At 46.5% G+C, this 15,237-nt stretch overlaps 1 protein-coding gene across 1 annotated transcript in view; it reads left to right on the forward strand.

Annotated features, from left to right (window-relative positions):
• The window catches only part of DNAH8 (dynein axonemal heavy chain 8), a 1,926,251-nt gene that overhangs the window by 1,291,705 nt on the left and 619,309 nt on the right, over positions 1 to 15,237 (forward strand). Inside the window, 1 exon segment of the mRNA XM_029592920.1 lies at positions 4,525 to 4,738. Within this exon segment, the coding sequence (XP_029448780.1) occupies positions 4,525 to 4,738 (214 nt within the window).

The raw sequence follows: 15,237 nt of genomic DNA on the forward strand, positions 1-15,237 counted from the left end.
AGAAAGAAAAATTCAGAATGGTCTCTCTAGGAACCATGCTCCCACTTCTTCAAGTAGGAGATTGGCTTTGTTCTCTGGATCTACAAGACGCTTACGCTCACATTCCAATATTTCCTCCTCATCGCAAGTACCTGCGCTTCATGGTGGGCCATCAACATTTCCAATACAGAGTACTGCCATTCGGACTTGCCTCTGCTCCCAGAGTATTTACCAAATATCTGGCAGTAATAGCAGCACACTTACGCAAGGAAAGTGTCCATGTCTTTCCATATCTAGATGACTGGCTCATCAGAAGACAATCTCAACATGGAGCAATAGCTTCTCTCAACAGAACCATTGCTCTACTTCATTCCATGGGATTTCTCATCAATTATCAAAAGTCCCATCTCACACCATCACACCTGCTTCAATTCATAGGAACAGAATTGAACACCATCCTCTCGAGGGCTTTTCTACCCGAAGATCGAGCAGAAATGCTGTCCTTATTTGCAAACTCAATTCACTCAAAGACACAAGCAACAGCTCATCAGTTTTTAACCTTACTAAGCCACATGACCTCCACAGTTCATGTCACTCCTATGGAAAGGCTCACCATGAGAGTTACCCAATGGACTCTACGATCACAATGGATTCAAGCCATTCAACCACTACATTCTCCAATTCAAGTAACCCACCAGCTACGTTCCTCTCTACTTTGATGGGTGAACAAGGACAATTTGCGCAAGGGCCTACCCTTCCAACAATCAGTCCCACAGATAACATACTACAGATGCATCCACCTTGGGCTGGGGAGCACACATAGACACTCTCAAAACCCAGGGTACTTGGACGAACCTCGAAGTAACATTTCAAATCAATTTTCTGGAACTTCGAGCTATACGTTATGCTCTACATGCGTTCAAAGACTGCCTTTCAAACAAGATTGTTCTGATCCAAACAGACAACACAGTAGCCATGTGGTACATCAACAAACAGGGAGGTACAGGCTCGTTTCTCCTTTGTCAAGAGGCTGCACAGATTTGGGGCTGAGCCCTGAACCACTCAATGTTCCTCCAGGCCACTTATCTGGCAGGCATTCACAATCTGGTGGCCGATCGACTCAGTCGTCAATTTCAACCACACGAATGGTCCCTGGATCCCTCAGTAGCGACCAGAATATTTCAGAGTTGGGGACAACCAACAATAGACCTCTTTGTGTCATCTCTGAATCACAAAGTAGACATATTCTGTTCTCTACACCAACAAAAAAACCAGCAAGCCAAGGACACCTTTGTTCGCCCTTGAAACTCAGGCCTTCTATACGCGTATCCTCCAATACCGCGTATAACCAAACCTCTAGTGAAGCTACAACAGGACAAGGGGTCCATGATACTCATAGCCCCGTATTGGCCTCGACAAGTATGGTTTCCCACACTTCTAGATCTCTCAGTCAGGGATCCAATTCGCCTGGGAGTAGCTCCCACTCTCATAACTCAGGATCAGAGTCGGTTGCGCCATCCCAACCTTCAATCCCTTTCCCTGACAGCATGGATGTTGAAATCTTGATTTTACAACCACTCAATCTTTCCACCAATGTATCTCAAGTGCTTATAGCTTCACGTAAACCTTCCACATGAAAGAATTATTCTTCCAAATGGAAGAGATTTACTTTGTGGTGCAGACAAAAGAATATTGATCCCTTCACTTGCCCCACTACGTCTCTTCTAGACTACTTATACCATCTTTCAGAATCTGGTCTTCAGACTTCATCTGTAAGAGTACACCTAAGTGCACTCTCAGCTTACCATAACAAGATGGGAGATGCACCAATCTCCACACAACCTCTTGTCAGCAGGTTTATGAGAGGTTTAACTCAACTTAAACCACCAATTCGGCCACCTGTCACAGAATGGGACCTGAATCTGGTTTTAACAAGACTCATGCGTTGTCCATTTGAACCCATGAATTCCTGTGATCTTAAATTTCTCACATGGAAAACTATCTTCCTCATAGCCATTACATCAGCTAGAAGAGTTAGTGAGTTACAAGCACTTGTCACGTACTCACCCTATACAAAGTTACTACATGACAGAATGGGGCGGATTTTAAAAGCCCTGCTCGCGTAAATCCGCCCGGATTTATGCGAGCAGGGCCTTGCGCGCCGGCGCGCCTATTTTCCATAGGCCTGCCGGCGCGCGCAGAGCCCCGGGACTCGCATAAGTCCCGGGGTTTTTCGAGGGGGGCGTGTCGGGGGCGGGGCCGATCGGCGTGGCGTTTTGGGGGGCGGGCCCGGGGGCGTGGTTTCGGCACGGGGTGGTCCGGGGGCATGGCCGCACCCTCCGGAACCGCCCCCAGGTCGCGTCTCGGCGCACTAGCGGCCCGCTGGCGCGCGGGGATTTACTTCTCCCTCCGGGAGGCGTAAATCCCCCGATAAAGGTAGGGGGGGGGTTTAGATAGGGCCGGGGCGGTGGGTTAGATAGAGGAAGGGAGGGGAAGGTGAGGGGAGGGCGAAAGCGAGTTCCCTCCGAGGCCGCTCCGATTTCAGAGCGGCCTTGGAGGGAACGGAGGCAGGCTGCGCGGCTTGGCGCGCGCCGGCTGCACAAAATCGGCAGCCTTACGCGCGCCGATCCTGGATTTTAGCGGCTACGTGCGTATCTACTAAAATCCAGCGTACTTTGTTTGCGCCTGGTGCGCCAACAAAAGTACGCGAAGGCGCACTTTTTTAAAATCTACCCCAATGATTCTCTGTACACATCCAAAATTCCTTCCCAGAATTCCACTTGAACCAATCCCTTGTTTTAACCACATTTTTTCCAAGGCCTCATGCTCACCAAGGGGAATGGGCCTTACATACCTTAAGACTGTAAACGTGCATTAGCCTTTTACTTAGACCGCACTGCAGTCCAAAGAAAATCCACTCAACTCTTTGTATCTTATGATCCAAATAAACCAGGTAAAGCAGTGGGTAAACATACTCTATCTAACTGGTTAGCAGATTGCATACAGTTTTGCTATGAAAAAGCAGGCCTTCCTCTCCAAGGACGAGTAAAGGCGCACTCAATAAGAGCAATATCAACCTCAGTAGCACACTATCATTCAATGCCAATCCTTGACATATGAAAAGCAGCAACATGGAGTTCTCTGCACATGTTTGCAGCTCATTACTGTTTGGCAAAGAAGGAATACAAGATTCAGCCTATGGACAATCTGTCTTAAAGAACTTGTTTCCAGTGTAAACCCAACTCCTTCTACAACCAACCTGCTGTGATCTTCGGCTGCCTCATTTTCATCAACAATACTTCACTGTTGCTTCACTACAAAATGATTCAGCCTCTAGCTTGCTAATCACCCATATGTGAGGACTAGCATCCTGCTTGTCCTGGGATAAAGCAAAATTGCTTACCTTGTAATAGGTGTTATCCCAGGACAGCAGGATGTAGTCCTCACAGAACCCACCCGCCACCCCGCGGAGTTGGGTCTTCTACTTTTTTTTGTTTTATTTTTTGCTAAAGCTTATTGCTACATACCAGACTGGAGTGGAGACCCCTGTGGCAGAGAATATCATGGCATGCTGGGCATGCTCAGTGCCCTCACAGTGCCAGTCAAAAGTTTCTAGAAACTTTGACAGAAGTTTTTCCCGCAATAGGGCTTGGTCAGTGATGTCACCCATATGTGAGGACTACATCCTGCTGTCCTGGGATAACATCTATTACAAGGTAAGCAGTTTTGCTTTCCCTACAGTATAGAAAAGTAAAAGATGTCTCCGATTTAATTTTTTAAATAGAATAGTGATATTTCATAAATGATTCAGTTAATGTACATATTTTTATAATTACCAGGAGGTAGATATTCAGTGCCACCAAACTGAATAAGTAAGGACCTATCTGGCTAACTGGTGGTACCTGAATATCTGGCCATATTTAGTGGCCACGATGTATCCAGAAAAGTACTTAGCCAGCTAATCAGCAGGAAATGGGCATGTCGGAAAGGAGTCACCTATCTGGTTAACTTAGCCAGATAAGTGCTGATATTCAGACTTATCTGGTTATTGAAGGTAAGGTAGACCTGCTCATTAGTGAATCTAAAGTTAGCTGGATAAAAATTATCCAGTTAATTAGCGATTTTTATGGGGATATTCAAAGTTAGATGGATAAGTCTTATCGGGCTAATTTAGCTGTTTAATTTTAAATACTACCACCACAGAACTACTAGCTTTAATTGATCAGTTTAGCCAGTTCTAGAAGTTAATATTGTTATTGTAAAATTGAAAAAAGCTTTTCAAGATGCCCTCATGATTCTTTTTATATAACTGTTCAGTGTGGAAGCTCATGTCCAGTGTTTATTTGCAATTTTGGGCAACTCCCACTCTACTGTGGCTAATCACCAAGCCTATTTATATATTTTCAAATAGATCTTCATTCTGTCCTCAAGAGAAACTTGACATTTCTGTGTGTCCTTCTATTTCAAGGCAAAATATTATTATATATAATAATTAATGTAAAAGTAATGAATGTACATCTTTTATTCTGTTTTACATTTATATAGGTTACAAATGAAATAGTGCGTCAGATGATGGAAATGCAAGGAATGTACAATTTGGAGAAGCCTGGAGACTTTACTACTATTGTTGATGTACAGATCATAGCAGCTATGATACATCCTGGTGGAGGTCGTAATGATATTCCACAGCGTCTAAAACGGCAGTTTACAGTATTCAATTGCACACTACCATCCAATGCATCTATAGACAAAATCTTCGGTATAAACATTTTTGCCTGGTTTTATACAAATGAACATATTAATATTGGTTCGAACTTTCAAAAGCATTTCTGTGCATAAAATGTGTTTTTATCCTTTTAATGGGCTTTTGAAAATTGCCCTGTGAATTGTCTGTGTAAAATTATGGCTAGAAGCGATTCCACCAATACTTTTATTTACACAGGAAAAAAAGTGTTCCAGTGGCAGAGTTGAGGTGGGACTAGCATTTATGTGCATATTATTGATTTTTGAAAGTATGCATATCATTCTACTCACACACATTTACACATGCTGGGTTCTGTGTGTACCTGCTAATTTTCAAAGCGGACTTATGCATCTAAGTCTACTTTGAAAATTCATGCTAAAGTCTGCTTATATTTTGTACATGCAAACTTTAGCCTTCTGTAGACTGCTGAAAATTACTTTCATTAAACAGATTCATGGGGAACTAATGGCCTTTATATTTAGCCACACGTAACCAAATAAGTGTCGACTTATACAGATAAGTTGCAGCAGCTGAATATCTGGCTGTGCTGAGCAGCTGCCTCTTAGCCATGCAAGGTACATAAGAACATAAGAAAATGCCATACTGGGTCAGACCAAGGGTCCATCAAGCCCAGCATCCTGTTTCCAACAGTGGCCAATCCAGGCCATAAGAACCTGGCAAGTACCCAAACACTAAGTCTATTGCATGTAAATTTTATGTTGAATATGCAAGTGGGAGGATTTGATGCAAATTAGAGTCTCTTACCACATTCCACAGTAGATTAACACACAATAATGTGGCATTTAATGTGGGAAATAACTACACAATATTACAACCCCAAGCTCCACCGCTGGCAACAGCTTCGGTAAGTGAACTGTCTCTTTGCATCACTGTTGGTGAATGCTGTTTTCTCTACGGAGTGTAACATCATTCACTTTTCCTTGCATGGACTACTGCTTAACCGCATTCAGTCCATGCAAGGAGCTCTCACTTCTTCATGACTCACTATACATTTACTAACTGGGATTACTGTCACTGCCATAAATCCCTTCTGCAACACTTCTGGACACCACAGTCTTAAGACCTTCTTGTCCAGCATGCGCACGGACATTCTGATAAATTCTTATATGTCCCTGCGAATATTTCCATAACCTCAACCCTTCAACCTTTCATGGTTCGGCTATGGGTTTTTTTCCCACTATGCATTTTTTCTCATAGTCCAAAGCTGCTATGGGTTATATTCAGTGACATTCTATACTCAATGGGCCTAAGTGGTTTCACTGCTTTTGTCCCTTATTCTTATTCCAGATGTAGAACTAGAACCTAGTTTCCTTCTGCTCCTGCTCGCATTTACTCAGGGTTGTAAAGTTTGGCCTAAAAGCTTCTCAAACCAATATGCGTCTCTTCCACTCCAGGCACATTTTTCTCTTAAACTGCCTGGAGCTTGTAGCCATGAGTTATACCCTTATGCCTTCCAATACTGGCTCTGCAACAAAGCTTTGTGCATACAGACAGACAGCATAGGGAGAATGGGCTTTCCAACACACAAGCACGCACTAACTCTTAGCTGCTCTGCTGGACAGCTGCGCAGCTCTACCTTGGCCCTTGTTCACTTCATGCGTCCTTGGGCCACTTCTCTAAGAGATTTAATGAACGCACTATCAGACCTTCTCCATGTAGGTTCTATCCTCTCGAATGGTCTCAATTACATGTGTACAGGGAAAATATTCTAACGCTAAGTTTAACTAAACCTCCCGCTGTGTCTGAATCGCACCATACGGTGCACAGATCCTGCTCCCTGTACATGTTTCCTATGCGTTCCCGTAGATGCCCTTCTTCCATCAAGGGCCTCTTCAGTATGTCTCTTCTGCTGCCTCTCATAGCCAGCATTGTTCTAATATTGATCTGGGACGGGGTTCCGTATACCTTAAACCCACGCCCTGACCGAGACCAGTATGCTTCCCATACTCTCAATCCATTATACCAGTAACCAGTAATTTGCAGTGTTATATGTAAGGGTTCTGCCCAATGGTTCCTGTTTAATTGTAAACTGATACGATGTGTGAACGGCTATCGGTATAAAAAAGACATTAAATAAATAAATAAATAAATAAATAAATAAATAAATAACCAAATTACCTTCTTACCAGTCAGTCCCAAATCATAGACTGACTGATGTTCTCAGGTTCTGGTAGCGTCACAAAACCTTCTACACATAAATCCTACCATTTAAGATGGCAGGCTTTACCTCATGATGCATGGAAAAGGGTATTACCCTTTTTTCTTTTTCTACACCACTCTTCTCTTACTCCCTTGGATTCTGCTCCCAAGACATCCTCCTCATAAGAACACCTCTATTCTACTTGGTGTATCGTTTGAGAGTGGGGATACCCGTTTCACGGTAAACCCCTTCTGAATCAGCTTACCATGGATTATCCACTGATCAAGCCACCTCTATTTTCACTAGTCACGGAATGGAATATCTATATTTCATGCTTCTCAGGCTCATACGTTCTATGTTCGAGCCTTTCCATTCCTCTCATTTCACAGTTTGGCAAGAGAAAAATTTTTCCCTCTTAAATGCCATTTCTGCCAGCAGTGTCAGTGAGTTACACACTTGTTCCAGACTCATCCGACCCTTCGTTCCTCCGTCACTGAGTGGTTCTTACACATTCAACTCTCTATCTTTCTTAAGGTAGACGTTGCATCTCACCTTACTCAGGATATACTCTGCCCATTTTTTCCAATGCCTCTCTCTCACCAGGGAGAGAGGGGTTTTTCCGCATTCCTGTACAGGAATGCTGCACTTGCATTCTATCTAGATCGCACTGCATTCCATACGAATTCCACCTAACTCTTTCCTTCTATGGCAAGAGTCAAGCTGCGAGTTCCAATGGGCAAACAGACCTATTCCTTCTGACTGGTCTGTATCTCTTTTCTACCAACAAGCAGGCATTTCACTACAACACTGTGTGTATCCACATTCTGTTGCGTCTGTCCTAGCCTTAATAGCTTCCCCTCGGTCGCTGCTGCTTGTACACATATTATCAGGCTGCACCTGGAGTTCTCTCCATACCTTCGCAGCCCAATATTCCTTAGATACGTCTAGCCGTCATGCTCCATGTTTGGCCAGTCCGTCTACTCTTATTCTTTTCGGGTTAACTACCCAACATCCCTCCACGAACCCATTGCGGTTTTCCGGATGCCCTCCATTTCAAATTCCACCCTAGCCATTGCGCTTTTCGTGTGTCTGTGGTGTATTTGATATATTCTCGGGCATCCTCAGCTCGGTACTCACCCACATGTGAGGACTACCATCCTGCTTGTCCTGTGAGAAAGCAAATGTTGCTTACCTGTAACAGGTGTTCTCACAGGACAGCAGGATGTTAGTCCTCACGAAACCCACCCGCCACCCCACGGAGTTGGGTCTCTATACGTTTTTCACTTTTATTTTAGTTTCGCTTGCGCTTTTAGCTATAAGACAAGACTGAGGGAGACACCTGTGGCTCACAGGGATAATTGCAGGCTGAGCATGCCCAGTGCACTCAGTGTGCCAGTGTCAGTCAAAGCTTTATAGAAACTTTGACAAAAAGTTTTCCATACGGGGCTCCATCCTGTGACGTCACCCATATGTGAGGACTAACATCCTGCTGTCCTGTGAGAACACCTGTTACAGGTAAGCAACATTTGCTATCTCTTTGTTTATCCTCTTTCCACATGTCTATGAGATACCAATTAAGTCTATGTCATCATTCACTGCTATACACTCTAATTCTTCCATCTTATTTTTTAGACTTCTGGCATTAGCATACAAACATTTCAAAGTGTGTTTTTTATTTGTATTTACATTCTGCTTTTCAGTTGACAGGGATAAAGTGGAATCTTTTAGCTCAGATGAGTTTTTAATTATAAGGTCTTGGACTACTTTTCTTATTATTGGAAGCTCTCTATTGCTTCATTAGTAACCTTTGAAGATACCTCCCTCTGAACCATGCACTGCTGAGGGACTGTTGGCATTCCTCTTTGTTCTATTTAAAAGCTGCAATCTCGTTGTTAAAGGTTAGCGCCAGCAGCCTGGTTCCACCCTGGTTAAGGTGGAGCCCATCCCTTCAGAAAAGACTCTCCCTTCCCCAATAGGTTATGCAGTTCCTTACAAAACTGAATCCCTCTTCCCTGCACCATCGTCTCCTCCACGCATTGAGACTCCGGAGCTCTGCCTGCCTCCAGGAACCTGCACATGGAACAGGGAGCATTTCAGAGAATGCTACCCTGGAAGTTCTGGATTTCAGCATTCTACCTAAGAGCCTAAATTTGGCTTCCAGAACTTCCCTCCCACATTTTCCTATGTCATTGGTGCCCACATGTACCACGACAGCCGGCTCCTCTCCAGCACTGTCTAAAATCCTATCTAGGTGATGTGTGAGATCCGCCACCTTCACACCAGGTAGGCATGTTACCAAGTGATCCTCATGCCCACCAGCCACCTAGCTGTCTACATTCCTAATAATAGAATCACCAACTATGACGGCCAACCTAACCCTTCCCTCCTTGGCAGAAGCCCTGGGAGACACATTCTTGGTGTGAAAGGACGATGCACGACCTGGAGAGAAGGTCCTTGCTACAGGATCATTTCCTGCTGCACCAGGTTAATGCTGTATGATCATGAGGCTTTCCTCCTCCAAGGCAGCACCAGGGATGCCAGACTGGAGTTGGGACTTGGCTACTATGTCCCTGAAGGTCTCATCTATATACCTCTCTGTCTGCCTCAGCTCCTCCAGGTCTGCCACTCTAGCCTCCAGAGATCGAACTTGTTCTCTGAGAGACAGGAGCTCTTTGCATCAAATGCACACATACAACTCCTCATTGGTAGGTAAATATCATACATGTGACACTCGATGAAGGCCCCCCTCTTGCTGCTGGATTGCTGCCTTCATCTTAAATTTGTTCAGTTCCTAGTTAAGTTTTAGGTTTCTGTAGGTGTAGGATTGTCTACGATTAGGTTCATTTAAATAGAAACATAGAAACATAGAAATGACGGCAGAAGAAGACCAATTGGCCCATCCAGTCTGCCCAGCAAGCTTCACACTTCTTTCCTTTCATACTTATCTGTTAGGGATGTGAATCGTTTTTTGACGATTTAAAATATCGTCCGATATATTTTAAATCGTCAAAAATCGTTAGAAGCGATATACAATAGGAATTCCCCCGATTTATCGTCAAAAATCGTAAATCGGGGGAAGGGGGAGGGCGGGAAAACCGGCACACTAAAACAACCCTAAAACCCACCCCGACCCTTTAAAATAAATCCCCCACCCTCCCGAACCCCCCCCCCCCCAAATGTCTTAAATTACCTGGGGTCCAGTGGGGGGTTCCCGGGGTGATCTTCCATTCTCGGGCCATGGGTGCATTAATAGAAATGGCGCCGGCGCTACCTTTGCCATTTTGGTTCCTGTTCCCCGACGTCACAAGCGCAGGAGATCGCTCCCGGACCCCCGCTGGACCCCCAGGGACTTTTGGCCAGCTTGGGGGGGCCTCCTGACCCCCACAAGAGTTGCCAAAAGTCCAGCGGGGGTCCGGAAGCGACCTCCTGCACTCGAATAGTATTGCCATATTGCAAAATGGCCATACGGCAATATGGCCATACGGCCGGCGCCATTTACGATTTTGTATTGCAAAATGGCGCCGGCTGTATGGCCATATTGCCGTATTGCAAAATGGCGCTGGCCGTATGGCCGTATGGCCGGCGCCATTTTGCAATACGGCAATACTATTCGAGTGCAGGAGGTTGCTTCCGGACCCCCGCTGGACTTTTGGCAACTCTTGTGGGGGTCAGGAGGCCCCCCCAAGCTGGCCAAAAGTCCCTGGGGGTCCAGCGGGGGTCCGGGAGCGATCTCCTGCGCTCGTGACGTCGGGGGACAGGAACCAAAATGGCGCCGGCCCCATTTCTATTAACGCACCCATGGCTCGAGAGTGGAAGATCAAACCGGGACCCCCCCACTGGACCCCAGGTAATTTAAGACATTTGGGGGGGGTTCGGGAGGGTGGGGGATTTATTTTAAAGGGTCGGGTTGGGTTTTAGGGTTGTTTTAGTGTGCCGGTTTTCCCGCCCTCCCCCGATTTACGATTTACACGATTTTAAAAAAAACAAAACCACGACGATCTGATTCCCTCCCCCCCCCCCCAGCCAAAATCGATCGTTAAGACGATCGATCACACGATTCACATCTCTATTATCTGTTTCTCTTGGCTCTTAGCAACCCTTGGTTCTATTTCCCTTTCACCCCCACCATTAATGCAGAGAGCAGTGATGGAGCTGCATCCCAGTGAAATATCAAGCTTGATTAGTTAGTGGTAGTAACCGCTGCAACAACCCATACTTATTTGTTTACCCAGACTATGTTATTCAGCCCTTATTGGTTGTTTTTCTTCTCCCCTGCCGTTGAAGCAGAGAGCTATGCTGGATATGCGTGAAGTATTAGTTTTTCTTCTCCCCTGCCGTTAAAGCAGAGAGCTATGCTGGATATGCGTGAAGTATCAGTTTTTCTTCTCCCTTGCCGTTGAAGCAGAGAGCTATGCTGGATATGCATTGAAAGTGAAGTATGCATTGAAAGCCACATTAACTATCAACAAATATTGAATAAGCCTAATAACTGGTAATACCTATAGCCTATGAACTCTCCGTTAATTTTACATACTCTTACCCACCCATGTTTTTTTTGTTTTTTTTAAATTTAATTTGGAGATGGCAGCCCTCCATCCTTCCGTTCCATGAAGGTGGAACACCAACCACTGGCCACTGGCATCCTGCTCCGTGAATGCCTCTGTGGCTACTGCCACTCTGTGCAGTGTTTTGCTGCCTCCTTTTATGCACGTCCTCTAGACCTGATGGATCCACAATGTTTATCCCACGCCCCTTTGAAGTCCTTCACAGTTTTGGACTTCACCACTTCCTCCGGAAGGGCATTCCAGGCATCCACCACCCTCTCCGTGAAGAAATACTTCCTGACATTGGTTCTTAGTCTTCCTCCCTGGAGCCTCAGCTCGTGACCCCTGGTTCTGCTGATTTTTTTCTGGCGGAAAAGGTTTGTCGTTGTCTTTGGATCGTTAAAGTTTTTCAAGTATCTGAAGGTCTGAATCATATCACCCCTGCTCCTCCTTTCCTCCAGGGTGTACATATTCAGATTCTTCAATCTCTCCTCGTATGACATCCGATGAAGACCCTCCACCTTTCTGGTCGCCCTTCTCTGTACCGCTTCCATCTTGTCTCTGTCTCTTTGTAGATACGGTCTCCAGAACTGAACACAGTACTCCAGGTGAGGCCTCACCAAGGACCTGTACAAGGGGATAATCACTTCCCTTTTCTTACTCGATAGTATATTCACTATTTATCTGGTAGTAACCTGTTGCAGTACCGGCCGCATTTCCCGCGACTGGCCCTTACCTGACCTCGGCTCCGGTGACTGGCGCGGCCCCCGAACCCCGACGGGACCCTGGCCGACCGCGCAGCGCTCCCTCGTGGGAGATGCCGCCAAACGCTGCTGATCCGGGCCTACCGCGCGTCGCTCCCACAAGGGAGATGCCGCCGAACACTGCTGACCCCGCCCCTAGGGCTCGCGTGTGCGCGCAGAGGGAACCCTTTTAAAGGGCCTCTGGCGCGAAAAACCAGACCCGCCTCTAGAGTGACGTCAGACACCGAGGGAGATTTAACCAGGCGTCTGAGCCTCACTCAATTCCTTGCAACGCGGTCAGCTCCCTGGAGTTAAGAGTTGCTTGTTCGGGTGTTCCTGATCTTGCCTGCCTGTTCCTGCGTTCCTGATCCTGCCTGCCTGTTCCGGTGTTCCTGATCCTGCCTGCCTGTTCCGGTATTCCTGATCCTGCCTGCTTGTTCTGGTGTTCCTGATCCTGCCTGCCTGTACCTCGGTCCCGGTTCCTGCTAGCTTGTCCCTGTTCCAGCCTGCCTGACTCTCGTGCTCTCATCCTGGTCCATCTCATCATCTTCGACTTCTGCTGCCTGCCTCGATCCCGGTCAGTTCCTTCAGTCTACGCCTATCCGGACTCGTCCTCCTAAGTCCCAGCGGCCCGGATCCCTACAGGCTCCTCCTGGGGGGATCGCGGGCTTCCAGGGCGAAGCCATCTAAGCCCAAGCGGCCCGGGCCCCCACAGCTCCTCTGGAGGGGTCACGGGCTTCCAGGGTGAAGATCCTGCCTCGTCTGTTGCAGTCTGCCTTCCGACCGTCTCTCACCACACGGGACATCGTATTAGCCGGTCGGACCAAGGATCCAGTGATCCACTTCCCGACAACAACATAACCTACAAGGAATTCTCAAACTCTTGATAAGGTGTGGGGAATTTCTGAGTTTAATTTAAAAGGCTGATTTTTTTAAATTATTTTTTTAAAGTGTGAAAGTGACACCTGCCTATAAATTAAAGGATGAGCTAGGGGTGGGTGGGAGGGTTGGGGGAAATACAAACACACAAACTTCTGTTTGTTGCCTGACGTTCTGACTACCTATTTAAAACACACAGTAGGGGTTCTGGCTGTGATGTTCCTGGGGACCTCTAAGATGGTTTCTTCGGCACTGGCAGTTATGTTAGGTTGAAGGGCATCTGCAATTTTGGCAGTGGAGGGGGAGGCCTGAGTGGTGTCAATTGTGCAGGTCCTAGCAGAGGTGGTAGAAATGCTAGGACCTTGGCCCCCAGAGGTACAGGTGTAGTTTGGGGTGGATGACTTAGCAGCTGCCAAGGTGTTAGTAGCAGCTACAGATGAGGGGGAAGCAGAGGAGGGCAGCTCACGAGCAGCAGACTTATTGGCTTTCTTTGCCTTGGGCATACTTTGCAGGTATGCCCCACCTCCCAGCACAGGAAGCAATCCACCTCTTCTGTGTTGTAGTAGATAGTGTGTGGGGCCCCCTCATGTGGGATAATAAAAGAGCCCTCTATCTCCTCCCTTCCCTGAGACAGATTCATGGTCACCTGCAGTCTATAGGTCAGGACGTGGCGTATCGTCCTGTGTCTGCACCCCAGGGGTATCACAGTGATGGGAGAGTGAACCTCCCCCAGGGTGTGCAGGTGACCCATTATTACTGCCTCAGGAATATAGTGGCACATTTTATAGTACCACCTTGGTTCCGGGGACTTCCAGAGGCTCAACTGTTATGAAGACCCCTCCTCCACTATGACCTTTACAACTGCCATATGTGTAGTGACCAGCATACGGAGGAAAATAATATTTTTCCATACATCCTGCCAGCTGCCACAATGGCTGCAGGACCCACCATGTCGGCCAGTGACATGACATGGTCCTCGATAATTGCCCCTCCCATTGTTGGACACCTTACCCCATGTCTCCAGGTTAGTCCGTGGAAGGGTAGGTGACATACTGTATTGGATATGGGGCTCTATTGCCCGATCCTGGCTGTTATGCTCATCCTACATCCCTTTGGCATAGCCACCAGCTGTTGCATCTGACACCACCACCGCATAGGATGTTTGTGGCTATTAATCAAGTTTACTTAGGGAACAGCCACTGCTATTAATTGCATCAGTAGCATGGGATTTTCTTAGTGTTTGGGTAATTGCCAGGTTCTTGTGGCCTGATTTGGCCTCTGTTGGAAACAGGATGCTGGGCTTGATGGACCCTTGGTCTGACCCAGAATGGCAATTTCTTATGTTCTTATGTTTGACTGCTCTGAGCTTTGCCTTTATTGTACCCTGCTTCTGCTTGAGGTGTTTTATTAATTTCCACAGCAGCAGGGACACCGCTTGTCTCTCTGATCGGCGACGCAGCCACCTCTGAGGTGGAAGGAAGGGTAGTGTCGGCCAGAATGGCTACCTCACTAGTGGAAAGAGCTGAGGCAAGAATGGTGTTTTCCGTGGCTGGTGTAGTAGTGCCAGCCACTAAAGGGTTCCCTAAAAAAGGCATCTCTGCCCCAGCAGATAAAAGTGCTGGGACAAGAGTTAGATGCTGCATTTTGAGGGGATGCATCAATAGGAGATGCTGGGGGTGCAGCTGCAGCTGATGTTGTTGCTGCAGCTTTTGGGGTGCCAGCCAGAAAGTCACAGATGTTCCTCTTTGGTATTGACTTCCAGCTGACACCTTTTTCCCCCCATCTTTCTTAGGGACTGCTTGAGGCTGTTTCTTCCCCATTGCCCAGACTGTTCTTTCTATTGAGATATAGGCAATGGGGACTGGGATTGAAGCAGCCTCTACTGAAAATAAAAGAGAGGTGAAAGATTGCTTAAAGAGTGACTTTTTAAAATAATTTTTAAAATTTAAATTAAATACGTAAACATAAGTGAATTGGCAGTGAAGTTTTAAACGAACAAGTGAATCTGTCCTCCAAAATTAAAAAGAGAGTACACAGGGGAGTAAGAAGTACAAAAAAGACTGGAAATAAAACTTACTTAGAAAAGAAGGCTCCTTGGCTGCTCCCGGAAGGCCTGCAGCAGGCGTCTGATTAGAGCTCAGCTGGGCTTCAGAGCTTGTGGCCCTGCTGAGCCCTCCCCCTCCCAGA

The sequence above is a fragment of the Rhinatrema bivittatum genome, chromosome 3 (genome assembly GCF_901001135.1).
Source record: "Rhinatrema bivittatum chromosome 3, aRhiBiv1.1, whole genome shotgun sequence".
In the NCBI taxonomy this organism is placed as follows: Eukaryota; Metazoa; Chordata; class Amphibia; order Gymnophiona; family Rhinatrematidae; genus Rhinatrema; species Rhinatrema bivittatum.